General features: G+C 37.8%; 1 protein-coding gene across 5 annotated transcripts in view; it reads right to left on the bottom strand.

The window, feature by feature from the left end:
* Positions 1-2549: 2549 nt before the first annotated feature.
* LOC103026719 (sodium/potassium/calcium exchanger 2) overlaps positions 2550-19182 on the bottom strand; it is a 52620-nt gene continuing 35987 nt past the window's right edge. For all 5 annotated transcript variants that reach the window (XM_049472450.1, XM_049472452.1, XM_049472453.1 and 2 more), the window contains 6 exons: positions 15008-15088; positions 14554-14636; positions 7836-7970; positions 7662-7751; positions 6900-7066; positions 2550-6055 (listed from right to left, as the gene is read on the bottom strand). In XM_049472450.1, the coding sequence (XP_049328407.1) occupies positions 5806-6055; positions 6900-7066; positions 7662-7751; positions 7836-7970; positions 14554-14636; positions 15008-15088 (806 nt within the window). In that variant the 3' untranslated portion in view covers positions 2550-5805. The remainder of the gene's footprint in view (positions 6056-6899; positions 7067-7661; positions 7752-7835; positions 7971-14553; positions 14637-15007; positions 15089-19182) is intronic.

Here is a 19182-nt window from a genome sequence, read left to right as displayed (position 1 = left end):
TGGCAACTCCACAGAAACCACCTGCAATACAACAGCAATCAGTTAGCAACACCATGAAAACTACCTGGAATACATTAGTAACCACATAGCAAGTCTTCACTTTTCCAGATTGTGCTGGTAGATTGTGAGCTAAGACTATGGGTAGAGTCAGAAGGGGTGAAGGGTTAGACTCACTTGCAGACTTCTTAAATAAATGCATTATTTGTTAGAGAGAAAACGTCTATCCTCCATGTGAAGGTAATGAGTGATACTTATGCAAGGTAATGATAAATACCTGAGCAACCACCTAGACACCACAGCAGCCATCAGGGATAGGACAGCATCTTCCTAACCACCACCTAACATCACCAACACTCTTGTAACCACTTTGCAACACCTGCAATACCACAGCAATCAGTCAGAAACACCATGAAAACCACCATTTGGTGCATCTAATATTTTAAGACATCACTTATTTGCATTTATTTGATAATGAAAGCAAAAGTGTCCATAAACAACAGCAGTTACAGACAAGAGGAAACCACACTTTTAAATATTATATTGACCTTTATTTATTTTATTACATCCTTCGCATTTATACATAGACTGTTTCTTTTACACAAGTTATATGCTCATATCTGTATATGTATATATGTACACTTTAAGTCAACTACATGAACACCCCGGAGGTGTGACACTGACGTGGAACACTGGGCGTGTGAGTGATGAATGTGTGGGCTGTCATTACCGTCTCTGTGATGAAGAGTGAAGGGAGGGAGGACTTTGTGCAGCGTTCCTCTGCATTCCACATTCATGCTGAGGAAAAGACTTGCAGCAGCAGAGCGGTTTCACTCAGGTCCCTTTTCTAAAGCCGGATGCATTGAGAATGCAGAGGGGCTCCTCTGCACACGCGCAGGCAGGCAGCTGGCCGGGTGACATTTTCCAACTCGCCTTGATTTGCAGGTGATGGATTGAGCTTGTCACCTGCACTTAAAGGCACCAGCAAACTTGCATCAGCCAGCGGTGACTCCATCACCTTCGGGGGGGGGAAAGTTCTAGCAAGTGCAAGTCAGTTCTTTCCTCATATCCTCATATTAAATCCTATAACTGCACGGGTGAGTCAAAGTGACTTGGTGAGATGCAGTTGCATCAATTATTTATATATATATATATATATATATATATAGTATATATATATATATATATATATATATATATATATATATATATATATATATATATATATATATATACTATATAGTATATTCCATCTTAAAGGAAAATGCTTTGGCAGATGGTGTTCCAGCTTTAGATTTTCAAATAGGAATATAGATGTGTGACACATTAAACTGGTAAAGAATTTCATCTGAAAAACAGTGGATACTTGGTTGGACACATTCCCCCACTGGACAGATCAATCTAACATGGTTGTCTTACCTAATGTCATGTTAAGGTGTAGTGTATGGGGTGTCCACATTCTAGGATCTTCTTTAGTGATCATCACATAACATTAAGATGGTTAGACATGTTTCCTTCACAAGTTCATTTTCATTTTAGATTTGCTGAAAATCATTGTTCAGCCACATGTTTTTTTTATCAGGAACGTAAGAAAATGATAGTGTAAACACTCAGACATGGTGGACAGCAATTCCAACACATTTTGTAAACCTTATGGTCAATTTTCTGGGATTTGAATATGGTCATGTCAATAAAGCTTATTGAACTGAACAGAATTGTATTGAAAGTCACTGCCAAACTGTGGAGACATGAGGAGAATGAAAATAAATAAAGTTATGGTACACATACACCTGTTGTACTTGAAAAATTTTCAGTTTCATGTGTCATACATCTACCTTCCCATCTAAAAACTGAAGCTGAATCCAAGATGGTAACATCATAAAAGGTGACAAACAGGTTCCCCCCTTTAGACAAAGCTTGTGCCTAAAATTGGAAATCACCATCTGCCAAACAAACCATTTTCATCTCATATGTGTGTTTACTAACCCTTTAAATAAATATATATATATATATATATATATCAAACCTTAATTGCTTTTTCTACACATCAAATGCAATATATTACATGTGTTTCTCTGAATTATAAGTTAAATAAGAAAAAAATAAATAAAATAAACCCAGACGTGCAAAAAGAAGAGCAAGCTAAACCTTCCAATCATACAAAACGTAGTGGAAAAAAAATGTAAAAGGAGAGAAGGAGCACTTGATTATTATGGTAAAAGGTGCAGGAGATATAAAGGAGGGTTTAACAGTAAAAACAAGTCAGTACACAGTCTCTGTACACTTCCAAGAGGCAATGTGGTTTTTAAAGCCCTCCATTTGTACCATAATTACACATTCCTGTACAAAGAAAACATTAATGTCAACCCTCCAGTTAAAAAAAATGCCAATGAAAATGTCTATGTACAAGTATAGACGTGTACAGTACATCTCAGCAAATTTAAGACTACCTGACTGCTTCTAATTGTAATATTATATCTATACTATATATATACTATATATATATTGACTGTATTTACAGAAGAACTTCCAGCCTTCATTAATTAATGCATATAGTGAATCTCATCATTGCAGTTCAGTGTCCCTTTCCATGTCCAGCCCAGGAGCCGTGTCTGTGTGTGTGTGTGTGTGTGTGTGTGTGTGTGTGTGTGTGAGTGAGGAGTCTATACTAATCTCTGTACTGAAATGTGAGTGGACTGAGTCAGTAGCACTAAGACTATACCATTGATTAGTGAATCCATATCATTGAATTCTGTACAAGTCTGTAGCAGTGCGAAGGCAATCAGTGCCACTGCAGACTGTATCACTTACTACACTCAGTCCGCACAGGTCAGTCCAAACCAAAAAAAAAAGGTTGGGAGACTGTGAGACTCTCAAAATAAATAAATAAATAGATTTCTTTTACAACATGATTTCACACAGAAACATCCATATTGGTCAATTGTTTCAATTGTTTGTCTCTAGCTGTGTTTTTTAACCACCTACTAATAGAGCTGGCGAATGAAACACACAAACAGCCTGGCCATCATCATATTATCAAAGAAGAAATCGGAAAACTGCTAAATGCTGTTAAAGAGAATTCTGTTCTTTACATTTTTATTATGTTTGTATGTAGATTAGGCTGTAGGTTAAGTTTAGGTTAAGATTAAGTTTGGTTATAGCTTAAGGATGTACAGAAAAGCTAAGTTAGGAAAAGGGTTAGGTGTAGATTGAGGTCTAGTTTATTTTATTAATTTATTAGTTTTTTTGTGTAGGGTAAACTGTATTAAAGTGTAGATTAAGGTGTACATCAAGGTTAGGCTTTGGTGTAGATTAAGGTGTAGGTAAGGATCAGGGTTTAGATGTAGATTCAGGTACAGATTAAGGGTTAATAATTTAGGTATAGATTAAAGTGGGTGTAAAGGCTTAGATAAAGATAAACAAAGTACATTTTGCTTGGTTTCAGTAACACTGGATCAGTTTCATCCGCCATCACTTGTGGTGTTTTGTGTTTGTGTTTTCAGAGAAATGCAGACACACCAATTTACAACGGTGTCAACTCTGCTATGGTTTGACTCAGCAGCATAAATCAGCCTTAAAGGTTATCATCTGTATGTAATTTCTACCTTAACTAGAGGTCAAATTTGCTCTAAACAATGTGAATGGAAAAGGAGTCCATTTAAAATTGACCAATGTGGATGTTACTGTGAGATCAGGCCGCAGCAGCTTTGAATAATTTAATATATAATGTATATCATCATGAGATTAAAGCAATATGCACAATCTCACAATCAATTAGGCCACATACATGTACATGAATGTAATGTTATGCATTTCTGAAACAAGGAAAAAACCTACTTCTAACATGTTTTTATTGAACTCGCCAAAATCCACCGTTCGGAATACACTGAGCGCTCCAAGTACGATCCGAGAGTATTTAAGAAGATTATTATTGCACATAGCATCTTCTGCTGAGGAATGCAAGAGAGTACATATCTACAGGCTAGTCTGACACTGAGCTATGCCTAGGAGCATCTATTTAAGCCTTTTTCTGCTATTTGTTATTTGTTTTTTTTTTTGTTTTTTTTTTTTATCCAAGGGAATGATAAGAATGGTTTTCCCTTACATATATAAGAAGAGTTTTTTTCTCTCAGTATCTGAAGAGTCTAATCTAGGTTAACTGACGAACAGTCAATACGTTTGATAAGAATAAGAATGATTTAAAGGATGGGAGGTGGGAGTACTCAGTCAGTACTCACAGTTTGTTCAGAGTTTTTTTTTTCTTCTTTTATGCTTTTGGCAATACTGCGGTTTACCTACCTATCTCTACCTACCTACTATATCAACTGCTGGAGCATGTAAAATTGCAAATAAGCGAAAAAACAATCAAAAAAATAATTTAAATAAGTAAATAAATAGTACATAAATACATAATTAGATAAATTAACATTGGTGCGACCCTGCGCATGTTCCAAAATCCAAAATGTCATCCTGATTCCAAATGCAGCCTTCTTCAGCCAATCTTCATCTACAGAATCTGAGGTGATCCCTGTCACCTGATAGTGTTGAACTCGCAGTCCATGTGTTTGTGTGTGTGTTTTCACAAAAGACAAAAGTTGAGCCACAACACCACAAAGTGTTCAGTGAGAACATGAAGAAGAGTCGTCTTCAGCTGCTGCTGTTCCAACCACTGAAAGTTTGAGGGGGGACCACTTTGATACAGGTGCGAAGAAAAGTCCCCCAAAAAAAGTTTGAGTTTTTTTCCAGAAGCATCGGATTCAATGAATCAAATGCAGTGCATAGCAAATCTCACACATTCCAATTCTCCATCATTTTTCCTGGATTAAAAGTAAGCCCCTAGTACTGAGCAATATTGCTTAATTCCGATAAGATCATTCATGAAAAAAAGATATAGATTATGTATATTTTTACATAATTGGGACTTTTAGTTTAACTACTGTGTTGAGCACAGTAGCATCCTACATTCATTTAATAACTGAACATCTATTGGCTTTCACAATTTTGATTAATTTCAAAACTGACTTTGGTAAAAAGAACTTAATAATAAAAGTTGCATTGACTGTATTCTAATTAAGCGGACAGATTTTATTTTATTTCAGGATTAATTTATTTATTTACATGTATATTTTTTAAATAAATATTTTCCCTCTAATTTAGCAGATCCAATTAACCCACCCAACTCACTAACCAACATCATTAGAAGGCTGAGGGCAAGTGGATGTGAAGACAGACATCGCCTCATACAGCAGCATCACTAGGCAGTCAGTATGCTTTGAGGAAAGCACCAGATCCCCAGCTCTCATACATCAGCCAACAGACTGTTAAATTGCTCTGTAACGGCCAGCATCACAACAGTGTTTCAGAGTGATAAAGGGAGACAGCGCCATCTACCCGTGCAGAGAGAGCATGGTTGAATGTGACCTGGTTCTCTCAGGCTCTGGCTGCTGATGCTGAAGCAGCATGACCCAGGATTTGCACTCACGGGCTAAAGTATTAGTGTGCTAAGCCACTCACAATCTGACACATTGCCCAACACTAGAGGCAAACTTAACTTCAACTGAAGAATTCCCACCTTTCCAAAACCAACAAGTACTAAATGCAGCAGAGCCAGCATCCATAAAGAAGAATCCTCCCGAGAACATCCGCTCCTACTGATTAAAACGCCATGCATGGGTGGTCATCAGGTAACGATGCAAGGTTTACATAGACATGAACGAGGCTTCTGAAGAGGATGGTTCACAGGCTTATTGACTGTCCGTGAACAAGTATGTGTGTGTGAGTGTGTTTGTGTGTGTGTGATTGTAAAGGTCAGATGGAAACGGGGCAGACGATGATTTTGTCCTCCAGCATAACGCTGACCACCAGGAAGACGAGGTACAGGAGGAACATGATGAAGCCCAGCAGCTTGCTCATCTTCCACTTGCAGGCCGCAATGGAGATAATGACGAAGAGGAGCATGAGGAAGAGCAGCACAATGGCACAGAAGAGCCCATTACTGCTCACCACTATGGGCTTCAAGCCGTTTATTAAAGAGTACAAGAGCCATGGGAACGGTAACCTGGGAAACACAGGAAAGCAGAATCACCTGAAATGTCTCACAACGATGGAATGAAGCAGCAGTTTACCACTCAAAACAATGAACAACTAAGAGTTTACAATTTGACTGGTACTACTTTTTAATAGACCACCCTTGCGGTCTATTATAAGAGCTTAACGTGTGTATTAATGGTGTTAATGGGCAGCGATGACCTGCAGGTTCCAGAGAATGAGCCCACATATATATGTACTGTTACTCAGAGGCTCAGAAATATCTGGTTAATGATCTTCCTTCATGTGAGATTGTCCTTCAAGTCAGTGTTTTGTAGGTTCCATGCTTGGCCATGGAAACCCATTCATTGAAGCTCTCTACACTCTGCTGTTTTTAAGGTGATCTTAAGGCCATGTGAAGTTTGGAGATCTGTAGTGGCTGACTCTGCTGAAAGTGTGGAATATTTAGAAGTAAGGACATTTCACGACTGGACTTGTTGCACAAGTAACAGCTCTTGAGAGTGACCAATTCTTTCACTAGTGTCTGCAGAAACAGTCTACATGACTAGGTGCTTGATTTCATACACCTGTGGTCATGGACATGGACGTGATTGGAACCTGAGTTTAATGATTTGGATGAGTGAGTGAATATGGTGTATATTGTATACCTTCACATTTTAAGCATTATTTATGGTAATATTGCAACACAACTGCAAAATGTTCACTACTGGTAATGTTTACACCAAAGCTGCTATTTGATGTTAATATGTAGTAATAACAATTTATTTATACCAATTAAAAAAACTAATTCTAAGACAAGCAGCACAATTGAATATTATAATAATATTTTTCATCATCAGATGAGACTTTCTTACCCCACTGTAATGTCAAAGATGTTGGAGCCTACAGAACTGGACACAGCCATGTCCCCGAGGCCTTTCCGTGCCACAATGACACTGGTGATAAGGTCCGGAATGGAGGTTCCAGCTGCCAGCATTGTCAGACCCATAATCTCTTCTGTGATGCCGATTGTCTCACCAACCTACAGCAGATACACCAATATATTCTTATTTACACATAATATAGTGTGTATATCTCTTTTAAAAAATACATTATTTTATCGTATTACTAATTTAATGTTCTAGTGACTCTGGAGAATATAACATACAAAAACGTACACAGCACTGAAGCAAAAAATGCAGTACTGTTACAACAGATGTTAAGATATTCTATATTGGAGATAAATTGGTGATATTGGGCCGATATAATTTGATATAACTTGATATGTCATGTAAAATGAGAACAGTGTGAACTTTACTTTCATATTAATCAAGTTGTAGCATATACTGTGTGTGTGATGTAACTATTGCACATGCATCTGTTGTAATGACAATATTGAAATAATATATTGTGCAGCCCTAATAAATGCTCTTTGATTTGAGATAGTAAAATCAAGCATTTAGGCTGCAACAATCACATAAACATTTACTGGAAAATCCTTGTGTGTCTGAATAGTGGAAACCAAACTGTAAATTATCTTAAAAGTCAAAGATGCCTACCACAGCTTGTGGAAATAAGTTAAATAAATAATACCGATTAGGCACTTTACTGTAGTGTCTAGTCAGTATCACACATACCTGGTGAGCCCACCACACCATCAAATAGGAGAATGCAGCGATCCAGCAGATTGCTCCCAAAAACGTGATGGGGAAAAACTTTTTGGACGTCTGAAGAAAACAATGAAAACGTAATTACACACTTTTGCATCACTCTAGTGAGACAAGCCCTTGTGCTCCCTCAACACAACTCACGGGTTTCCTGACATCAGGAAGCGTGATCCACAGGGGAAAGACAATAGGAAGGATGAAGAGGTACGTGAAGCGCTTGCGACACGTCTCGGGCCAAGACAAGCTGAGAGGCTGATCATCTTCTTCATCTTCTTCACCCTGTAACAGAACAGGTGAAAAGAGCCTGTCAGTGTCCAGACTGATAGCTACACAGTAGTAACATAAACCTATCTGATTAAAAATCATTTAATTAATCATTTGTAATTGAGAAGTGCTTACATACAAACACGCATACACACACACACACACACACACACACACACACACACACACACACACACATTCACCCTGGCCAATTAGAGTGCCGTAAATTCCTCTGAGATCAATGGGCACTTGTCCAAACAAGCCGAACACACAAGTGCTTGTGTGAAATACTTGTGTGTGAGGATGTATTGTGTATATGTGTGTGTGTGTGTGTGTGTGTATATGTGTGTGTGTGTGTGTGTGTGTGTGTCTCTGGTTTGGTAGAGCATATGATATGCTACAGTAAGGACACAGGGGTCCCACTGAGATGATCTGTCACCTGCTTTGTCGTACCCTTGGAGATGAGAGTCACTGAAACAGAGCAAAAGCAAAAGCACACACTATTCTATCTATGCCCTGTCTCACACTAAATATGCAGACTGTTCCTCTCTCTTCTTTTCTGTCTGTCTCTCTCTCTCTCTCTCTCTCTTTCTCTCTCTCACCAACACAATTCATTTTACACAAACACGCTGTTCTTTTCACTGTCTTCCGCAGAAGAAGCTGAGAGTTGTCAAAAATAGGTCAAGTGGCTGGAACAGTCACTACAAGGGCGGCTTTGACAGCCTGTCTGTACGTGTTCCCAAGAGTTTTCTCTCTTTCTTTCACACCTCCGGTACAAAGCTATTTTCATCTAACATTTACATTTAAATGAAATTATGTGTCGAATTCATTGTACGTGTTACGTCTTGCATATTTTGGCAAGCTGCTTTATCCCAAAATGCCACCAGAAATTCAAGCCGTAACTCCACGTTTTTGTGTCTAGTGTCTATCCTAGATGCCTCAAAGCCCAGCGAAGTTGATGCTGCTTCTGGATGTGGTTAATCTGAGACTTGTGTTTGGCAAAGTAAAGTTTTAAGAAAAACAAGCCATTACCACATTCTTGCTTGTAAAATAAACACATTCTAGTAAATATCACAGCTACAGATCTATATAGTCATCATTGTGTGATGGCCTATCTGAGATGACCTCAGGCCCGGAGAAGTTGATGCTAGTTCTGGGCATAAGTAACAAAAGGTTTCTACTGTATATGGCACAGTTATTTTTAAAGAAATGCAAGACTAAAAAACTAAATTTTGCTAGTTAAACAAACAAGTACTAGTAAATTTTAAATCTACAGATCTATTAATCCATTCTGACTTGTCAAACTGCCAGAATGACGTGAAAAAAACAAAAAATTTCACTCCACACCACGGCTACAAGAGCTTTCTAAAGAATATAGTGTAAAAGCTATGAGTATTATGTTTGTTTTGAATGAAGGCTGAATTAAGCGTGGATGGGTTGGCAGTACTTGAGCACTGTGCCAATCTGTTGAGTGTTGCTGTTGTTTTCCTGTAGGACAGGTGCGCTGCTCCTAGCAGCTCATTAATGGAACTGCTGAATCAGAACAGTCAGCTAGCTGTAACACAGCCTGTGTGTGCCTGAGCACGTCCTGCCTACTGATTACTAACAGTATCTAGTCCTCGCTAAGCATACTGCAGAATGACTTGTGCCTTCTGTTCGCTGTGAAATGCGTCCAAAATGTCAGCACAAAAAGAGCTGTACATGTTGTTTAGCTACAGAGCACTACAGAACAGACAGTATGAACCCAGGGTATTTTATGTTTTGTCTGCTGAACTCAATTTTATTTATTAATATACATCCATTCCTACATTTCAAAAACACACTTCAAAAAAGATGGAGGCAATTTGGAGTTAGAGAATCATCATTTAGAAACAACTAATAGAACTACAGGAGCAAATAATGACTTTGGCAAACCTAGGTCAAGCTTGACAGTACAAAGTTTATTGTGAATCAGAGGCCTTATGTTAACCATGTCCAGAAGTGATGTCAACTTCTCAGGGTTTGGAAGAATCTGGGATTGACCATCACACAGTGGACACATGTACTATGGTCAGACAAAACAGAATTTTTTTTTTTTTTTTTTGCTCTGTGCTCTGGACCAAATACATAAAGTGCCATACATACTGTTATCGGCAAGAGGCCCAAAAGCAAGAGTCTGCAGCATAGTGCAGCATTAATGCAAAAGTGTATATTGAGACCTTAAAGCAATTTATGCTGCCTTTAAGATGAAATTGATTTCAGGGTTCTCCATGCATTATTGAATAAAACAATATAAAACCACACACTAAACATATTTCAAAGGCAAGAATGTGGTAAAAGCAGATACAGTTGCTAAACTAGGCATCCTATAGAATGGACATTTTAAGTGTTTTAAAAAGGAATGACAATAAAACAAACTGGTACATGTATTGCAGTCCTGAAATCCAGGAATGGCTTTATATTAACAAATAAAATGTTAAAAGTTGAGCAGACAAAACATGAAATATCTTTGGTTTATACTATTATTTCGTGGCACTTTACAATGTGGTTTGAAAGTTTTAATGGTTCTTTTACCCCTCATTCACTCTGTCAATAATATGTATGCCTCAAGCTGCTCTTAATTTAATTTCATTTAAATTTCATCTACCAAATCAAAAAGAGCCTTTAAAAAATATAGAACTTTGAAACTTTCACTAAGAGAAAAATACAGCGAATCTAATCTCTCTTGGGCAGACTAAGAATTAAACAAAGACTGAAAGAGAGTTTGATTGACGCTCATTGAAGTGGATTAGCCCTGTAATATTTTTATACATGTTTTTCTCCTCTCCTGAGTGACTGACTTGAGGGCTCTTTTTTCAAGTAAAAATAGCTGCAGTTTGAGCTCAGAACATCCTGCTGTTTGTTTCTTTTTTTTTTCTTGTGACCTTCAAGCTGCTTTGTGGGGTGTGTGCGTGATCAGGACATCCACCAGGAGGAGCAGAGTAATTATCGAGCCGGTGCGCTCTTAGACACACCTGCAGGTGCAAACACAGCGTTGTTACTTCCTGCCAGATGCACGCAGGTGCACTGTGGGATGGCGGGGTGTGGGCTGCTGAAAATAGATCCAGCAGGAGTGTGCCAGAGAGGAGAGCGAGGTGTCAGCAAAACCTCACGCCCACACACACACACACACACACACACACACACACAGGGAATAGTCTCAACAAAAAATGGACCTCTTCATTAAACCAATACAAATATATTAAAGTACAATGATTTGTCTACATTTTTTCTATTTAAATTATATAAACAAGCTATTACTACTATATGTTTGCATTACATTCTACACGCAAGTGTATCCAAAACAGTATGTTGAATCTGTTAAACGTGAATATGCTAAGATTAGTCATTTACTTAAATTATTTAACACTCAAGAATTTTGCATTGGTATAGTGCATCTAAAAAAACTCACTATTTACTATATAGTGTACTTTATTCTGCCATTTCATACTAGTAGCCGAAAATGTACATTTTTTGTGTGCACTGTAACAATTCCCATATATAGCCTATGAACAATATATTCTAGAGGAGAAATAAGAGTGTTGTTTATAATGGTGTATTGTACCATGATAGTGCTATATGGAGTGTTCTGGACTTTTACATATAGAGGATAGAAAATAGAGCACAGTTTTGTATACAGCTTTGGTGTCTGGATAGATTGTGGGTTGATCAAACGCAATTCAGATGGGTGATATTGTGCCAATCATAGTTTAGCATTAAAATTTAAGTGGCATATGTATACACTTAGGTCAAGCAGACCTGTGTCTGACTACGGCAAGTGCAAATGATACATAGGAGTTTGAAAGTGCATTTCTAGGGAGGAATTTATGTCCTATAGGCTAACTTTCCTTATTTATTTATGTTTCACTATCCATAATTAAATTAAATTTGTTTGAAGATTTTGTAACAATATATAGCCTTAACTCTGTCCTTTTACTCCTGTATCTTTATTTTGAGCCCTACAGAAATATATGTGAGTGTGCGTTCACTGTTTATATTTTACTGCAGTACACGCTGTACCATAGAGCTCATGGGGGAATATATGAAACTAGGGGGAACAAACTGTACCTTGCTCTACTGTCTGTTCAAAACAAATGACATGAAAACTAGCTTTATGCACCTGGGAGTGTTTGCAGTGTTTTCCCACTACACTGAACTCATACTAAAGTATAAACTAAGCTGATTCCTTAAATGAACTAGGATTTTCTGTTCAGACTTAAATAGAACACAGTTTGAATGTAAAGTATGGAGCCCACAGAGAAGTCCACCACTACCAGTGATTTGTGTGAGGAAACACAGGGAGCTCCATCAGACAGCTATTACAGTAGCTAACGAGTTGGAGTCACTGCAATGAGAGAATTGACTTCAGTATATTACAGGATACTGAATCCAGTAAGACACTTGTCACTCTCTGCAGCTCTGTTTCCTCTCATTACCTCTGTCAACTCCACAGCCTGATCGTAAAAATGAGTCAACAAATCTTCTTATAAAAAGAACTTAGAAAAGTTTTTTTTTTTTTTATAAAATTATGCTTAACGTCTACCCTGCTTTAGAAATACACGCTAAAATTTGATTGTGACATTATGTTTCCAGACATGTAGAAGGATATGTTTGTGGAATATGTGCTAATGTATTAAATCAGAGTAAAAGATCTCATTTTATTCAGTAAAATCTGGACATTTCTATTGGTTCTACTGGCTGCACGAAATACATTGTACTATATTGTTTTAAAACATACATGATTATTACCAGATGACAGAGATCAATTTTGTACAGCATTGACTTTTTTTATGTGCACCTAATCTGATCAATGTGTTTATAAGCACTTATAATGAAACAATGGGAAAAGTAGTAATTCTGGTAATGAGATTGTTACTTTAAGTGGTCCGAAAACGAAAAAAATAGTATACTGAGTGCAAAGTTGTTTTTAAAAAGCTTATTATTAACTTTTTATATTGCAAAGTGGGAAATCAGAGTATGTGTATACATGTGCTAAAAATCTAGCTCTCTTTTTTGAAATTATAGTAATAAATCTTTTTTTTTTTTTAAAGAATGCTGTGTACATTCTTGTTTACCACTTAAATAATAAGACAACATCAGAAATATGATTATATCTGGATTATTGAGAGTAAAAGTACAACAGTGAAAACAGGCTTGTAAATATACTATATGCGTACATTTAGCTACAACTTAGTTATACTCTTTAATTACATAAAAATCTATGAAATTTGTAAAACAAATAGTGTTTAAATTCATTGCCATTGCCTAGCATTATCTGGAATACAGAAAACTGGATACGTTTTCATTTACATATTTTGAATTTTAAAATATACTGTAAAACTTAACTAACATGCAGTTTCAGTGTACAGTCTGTATCAGTGCACTCTCCACCATTAAAAAGTGCTAGGAGGGAGTTTCATTTGTCTGGATTGGAATGAGGCCCATCTCATCTCTGTGCACAGGTTCAGCACTCACGCTCAGCCTACTCACACTTCATCAGTAGAGCCAGACGACCCATCTAAGCTGCAGTGTGTGGCGTGTACGTGTGTGTGTGTGTGTGTGTGTGTGTACGTAAGGAGCGATTAGGCATATGTTGTGTATGAATGGCAGTGCACATAAACCGATGCCGTGTTTGAGTGAGCTGGAACTGAGCATGGTTGTCGGCCCCTCATGACCTGGTTGTCTTGGTGACATTGAGAGGGCACTCTCCCTGCCTGCATGCAGACTGGGCCATCTGTTCTACTGGCATCGTGCTGTGCCAACAGGGGGCAGAGGGTGAGGGCTCTTCATCATCCAAACGAGAGGGAAGCAGGGGAGTTTGTGTATTTGTGATTTGTGTGCATGTGGTGTTGGTTGTATTCGTGTTTATGTTACATAAATCAGTAGGTGAAGAGTTTGCGTTCCATTGAGGACGAAGTGTAAAGTCAATAAAGCACATATGCACATATACAGTCATGGGAAAAATATTAGGACACCCCATGAAAACCTTTGTCTATTTAAACATATTGAGAGATACAGATAAACCTGTGTGTAATAGACATATTTTTTTGAGGAAACTGTTTAAACACTCCATATTCTAAAAGTATTCCTCCTTCAGCTGAAATAACCTCAATTAGATGCTTCTTATAACTTTCTATATCTGTCTAGCAACCTCTGAAATTGTCTGCAAGATGTTTTTCCCACTCCTCCATGCAGAATTCTTTCAACTATGTGATGTTCAGCTACAGTATAAGGTCATACATATTGGGACACCTGCTCATTTACTGTTTTTTATGAAATCAAAGATATTGAAAATGTATCCAATGGAATGCTTTCTAATAGATTTGGAGCCCTGCTGTAAGAATTTAATTTATCTTAGTGACAAAAGTGATTCTAGAGAGCCTAGTTACACTTCTCCACAGTGGTCTCAATTCTAAGGGGCTTTATATACCTGTCTAGCCTGTGTATGGCATTAGGTTGCTCTCCCCCAGACACACACACACACACACACAGACACACACACACACACACACACACATGATTCTCTGTCTCGCTGTTAAAATGAGACTGTACTGTAAGTATTGTAATTTTGCTGACTCACCGTGTCGCCCTCTTGCCCCGCCGTGCCATTCAGAGGCGGAGTCACTTCCACCTCCACATTGGAGCTGTTTGGAAGATTCTTATCTAGTAAATAAACACAACACCCAGTCAAAACACAGTCATACTCCAGCAGATGTGTAAGTGTGTGTGTGTGTAAGCGTGTGCTGTAAGAGTGTGTGAATGTAAGTTTTGAATATTGATATTGCTGTGCACAAAGAACATCAAAGTAAAATGCTGTGAATGGCAGCATGCTGTTTGAGTTGCGTTAAGATGCTAATATGGTAATGTGGATCTGTTAGCATAATTGGTCTGTCGGAGCTGATATGTGTGTCTCTCTTTGATCAGTATGAGCGAGAAGCAGAAAAGGAAATTCAGAATATTAAAACTGCAATGGAAATCGGTATGGATTCTACAATGCTAGTTGTAAAAGGAGCCTGGCTAACTGTTTAACTCACCAGCCACTCCATTGGCATCTTCCACTTGGCACTTCTTTTTGGCAATTTTGTGCAGGATTGAGGCCTTCTCACGGAACTTTCCTGTAGGGTGCAGAGACACGGTAAGAGTCAGAGTTTGTTTAGAACACCAGGGCTGTTAGGAATGTCCGAATTATTCTGCATTATTAACTTATTTAATACTTAGGCTTATGTGTTATTAAAACTGAGATATTATATAATTTTTTATTATTTTAGGATAACAGCCCCATAGATGGATTTTTTTAGATGATATCCTCTATTTGATAAATAAAGGCTTAACTAAAAACTCGGTCATCTCAGATTATCTCATTAGAGCCAAAAGAAGTTGATGATGCTGCTGGGCATGGTTAACATAAGGATTCGGCTTCACACAGTAGAGTTTAAAGCTGCCGTTGCAAAGTAACTGCCTGCTGTATTCCTTGGCAAAGGTTTTCCAAAGTAATCTCTTGCACACGTGGTTCCATCACTTATTGTTGAATAATTTATCTGAACAGGGCAATAATTATCTAAACAGGGCATGTGAAATGCAAAAGAACCAATCCCGTTCTATTTTGTTCTCCTACTTCTTGTTTTGGAGTGTAATTCTTTCCTTTGGAAAAGAGTTACAGGGGGAAGGGCCAGTATTTAGCCTCACTCATTGCATAAATAATACAAGTGCGGGCAATTCATGCTGTAGTGTTTCCTGAGGTAACACTATAGAGTTACTGACACTTTCCCTCCAGAATATGCAAAGATGTAATTATTACTTACTTACATATATATTACACATAAATATTCTTGTTACACTTTGACACAAGTCTTTTATGATGGACACAAATATATTTCAAATGGACACATGTTTTAGTAAAAATCTTATATATAAACCCATTGTACGAGTTCAGGTCAAAGTCAATAGCAATGATAAGTTCAAAACTTACTTTGAATGTTTAATCAGCTGTTTTATTTTTGAGTGGGAACACAAAACTGGTTTGCATAAAATTGACACGAGGGAAGGGTTAAAGTCTGGAAAATGTGTTTGTCCCAGCGAGTGCATTAGCACATTTCTATTGATGGAAGTGATCCGCCTTCTCTTTGAGTGAAGTCTGTGTTTTTTTTTTTCCAGTAGTGAATGTCCTGACCCATCACTGTGTATGACCTTCCCAACAAAATCATTAATTGTGATTGGCTCTCTGCCCACCCTGCTGTCTGTTGCTATCGGCAACCGCCCCAGCCAGCCACTCTATCCCCACTGACATGCACATCTGCATCACATGACCTTTACATCTCGTGACCTATTCATCACACGTCCTTGGGTTCATATGACTTGGAAGCATCTGCGGGATCAATCTGAGGAAGCTGTGGAAGGAGGATCTTCTAGGTTTTTTTTTTAAGAGGAAGGAAAGATCCAGATGCTTTCAAGGTTATTTGGAGGTGAGTTCAGGAACTCCAGCTAAAACACATCCCAGTGGGTCAAAGCACGAGCGATAGGCTGTGTGTAGCGTGAAGCTCTTAATACTTACGGAAAACAGGAGTCAAATGTAACTAACTCCATTATTAGAACATGAAAGACGGCATGGTGACGAGGAGACGAGTTAAAATTAGAAGCAAACGGTGGCCTTTTCTCTCCAACATCAGAGGGAGCAAAAGCAAGCCGATTTGTCATTCTGCTGGCTGTGATGTGAGTCTAACTCATCCTCAAAGAGACTAAAGCAATTCCGCCATAACCAGACGTCTCAGAACTGTTCTTATTGGATTAGAACGAGAGAGAGTGAGAGAACGCGAGAGAGAGAGAGAGAGAGAGAGAGAGAGAGAGAGAGACGGAGGGAGAGAGAAGGGAGGGAGGGGGAGGGATATCATTATTACATTAGCTCCGTGTTGCTGCTATTGCATAACTCCTCCCAGAATGACTCACTGTTCTTCGCTTCAGTGGTGTGACGTGCATTTCTCACTTCTGTGTGTGTTTCCATGTGTGCGAGTGTGTTCTCGGCTGTATGAGTGTGTGTGAGGGACTTTTCTGCAGCTTCCAAACACAAGCTGATGCTGTATGATTTTACTAACTGCACTTTTCAAACACCCTAATTAAGGATACATATAAGGCTTGAACGTGAACATGCTTTTGATAATTCAGAGGTAAGGGTTTCTCATGCACAATCAAGTGTTTAATTATACAATTTATTTTAATTACACAATCTAATTCCGTACAACCCCAAATTTAGGAAACATTTCAGAAAATATTTTAATATTTTATATTATGTTTTATATGATCAATTTAATTCCATTCATTAATATACATCGATTCATGTATTTCAAGTAGGGTTGCAACGGTATCAGATTTTCACGGTATGATAACCGTCTCAGAAAATACCGCGGTATCACAGTTATCACGGTATCACAGTTTGTTACATATATTATTAAACTGACCCATAAAGAAATTACAACAAAGGTTTTTTGTTCAATTAACTATTTATTGTAGAAACCTGGAACAATTATAATTTAATGTCTCCTTAAAAAAAAAAAAGCTGTACACCATCAGGTGAAGGAAATTAGTTTTTCCACTACTCTTAAGGGCATTAAGAGTGTATATAAAAAAAAATATATATAAATATATAATATATATATATATATATACACACACACACACACACACACGTTACACACATTACATGTCCTCTAAAAAGTAATGGTCCTGTATTTAAAATATTCAGTACAATTATTTAAGTTTAAATTATTTAATATCTGATAAACTGAGCCTGGGTCAGTGTCTGATCAACAACTGTTGTAAACGTCCGTTTTACTGCCAAGTTGGTATATAAGCAGATACTGCAGAAAGAGGGGTTTTATTTCTGACATGATCCTCACAATAGAGATTTCTATTTTAAGGCTTTCACAGCGAGTCTGGTTTTAACATATGAAAAACAGGCACGTCAGAATTTGAAAATGAAAGGCATGTAAATGAATGGCGTCTTTTACATCCAATCCGGCCAGGACCTTTACACGGACACGTGAATCCGTCGTAGCACGCACTTCACGCCTGTACCTGCGTGCCCAAATTTCGGATAACTCAGCGCTTTTGCGGGCGCTTACCGCATGGGTTGTGCACGACTACAAAGAGATTTTATTTATGTTCAGATTAAAATTATAAACTAAACACATACTTTGCGCTGCACGGCGGGGTGGTGTTCTCGGAGATGGGAGAACAGGTTTGACGTATGTCCACCTTTAGCTGTGACTTTACGTCCACATTGATTACAAATCAGATAACCATCCTCGGGTGTGTTCGGCGGGTATCCGAAATAGTCCCACACTGCTGATTTTAGTTTAGCTTTTTTTAAGGCGGACGGAGATAATGTTTAGTCTGATGCACTTTCTGCTGTTCTCACCGCTGTGTGCTGAGGAGCTGAAGCGGAGCAGAGTTGCGCATGCGCGGGTGAGTTTCTCCGCTGGCTTGCGTTTTACCGGTAATAAGCAAACACACACGGTATGATAACCGTGCATTTTAATACCATGGTATACCGTGAAACCGGTTACCGCTGCAACCCTAATTTCAAGCCTGCAACACATTGCAAACAAAGTTGGAAAATTTGACAGCTTATAATGTTGTCATTCCTTCTTATAACATTTAAAAGATGTTCCAGATTTTACTGTATCCCATCCTTCCTGCAGACATGTATTACTGTGTGCAAAAGTATATGGCCATCATGTCTATTTTTTTTTTTTTAAAGTTCTGGAATACTGATTCATCTGACCACAATACACTATGTTTCCACTGTGTAATGGTCCATCCCAAATTCCAGAATTGTTTAATTACCCAAATTCAACTTTCTTGAAATGTATTGCAGGTCTGAAATGAAGGTAAATTAAATAAAAAGAATGAAATGATGTGGTTTTCGTGCTGTTTGGGGTTGTACATAGTAATAACATTTTAAAAAAACATCATGATAATGAGTAGACTGGGTCTTGAATGATTCAAAGGTAAGGGTTTCTCATGCAGAATCAAGTGTTTAATCATTCTGTTCACCTATATGATCTAAATCTGCAGAAACACTCATACAAACCATAAAACAAAACAGGGAAAATGCAAATCTCACACTCAAAAAAAAGAAAGTATTGAGAAAAAAAAAAATTAAAAAAAATACTTAAAAAAACATCACGAAAAAATGGTAAACGGACACGATTTG

Source organism: Astyanax mexicanus, chromosome 25 (assembly GCF_023375975.1).
Source record: "Astyanax mexicanus isolate ESR-SI-001 chromosome 25, AstMex3_surface, whole genome shotgun sequence".
Taxonomy (NCBI): Eukaryota; Metazoa; Chordata; class Actinopteri; order Characiformes; family Acestrorhamphidae; genus Astyanax; species Astyanax mexicanus.
The sequence above is the reverse complement of the archived record's forward strand: the minus strand, read 5'-3'. Positions and strand labels throughout refer to the sequence as shown.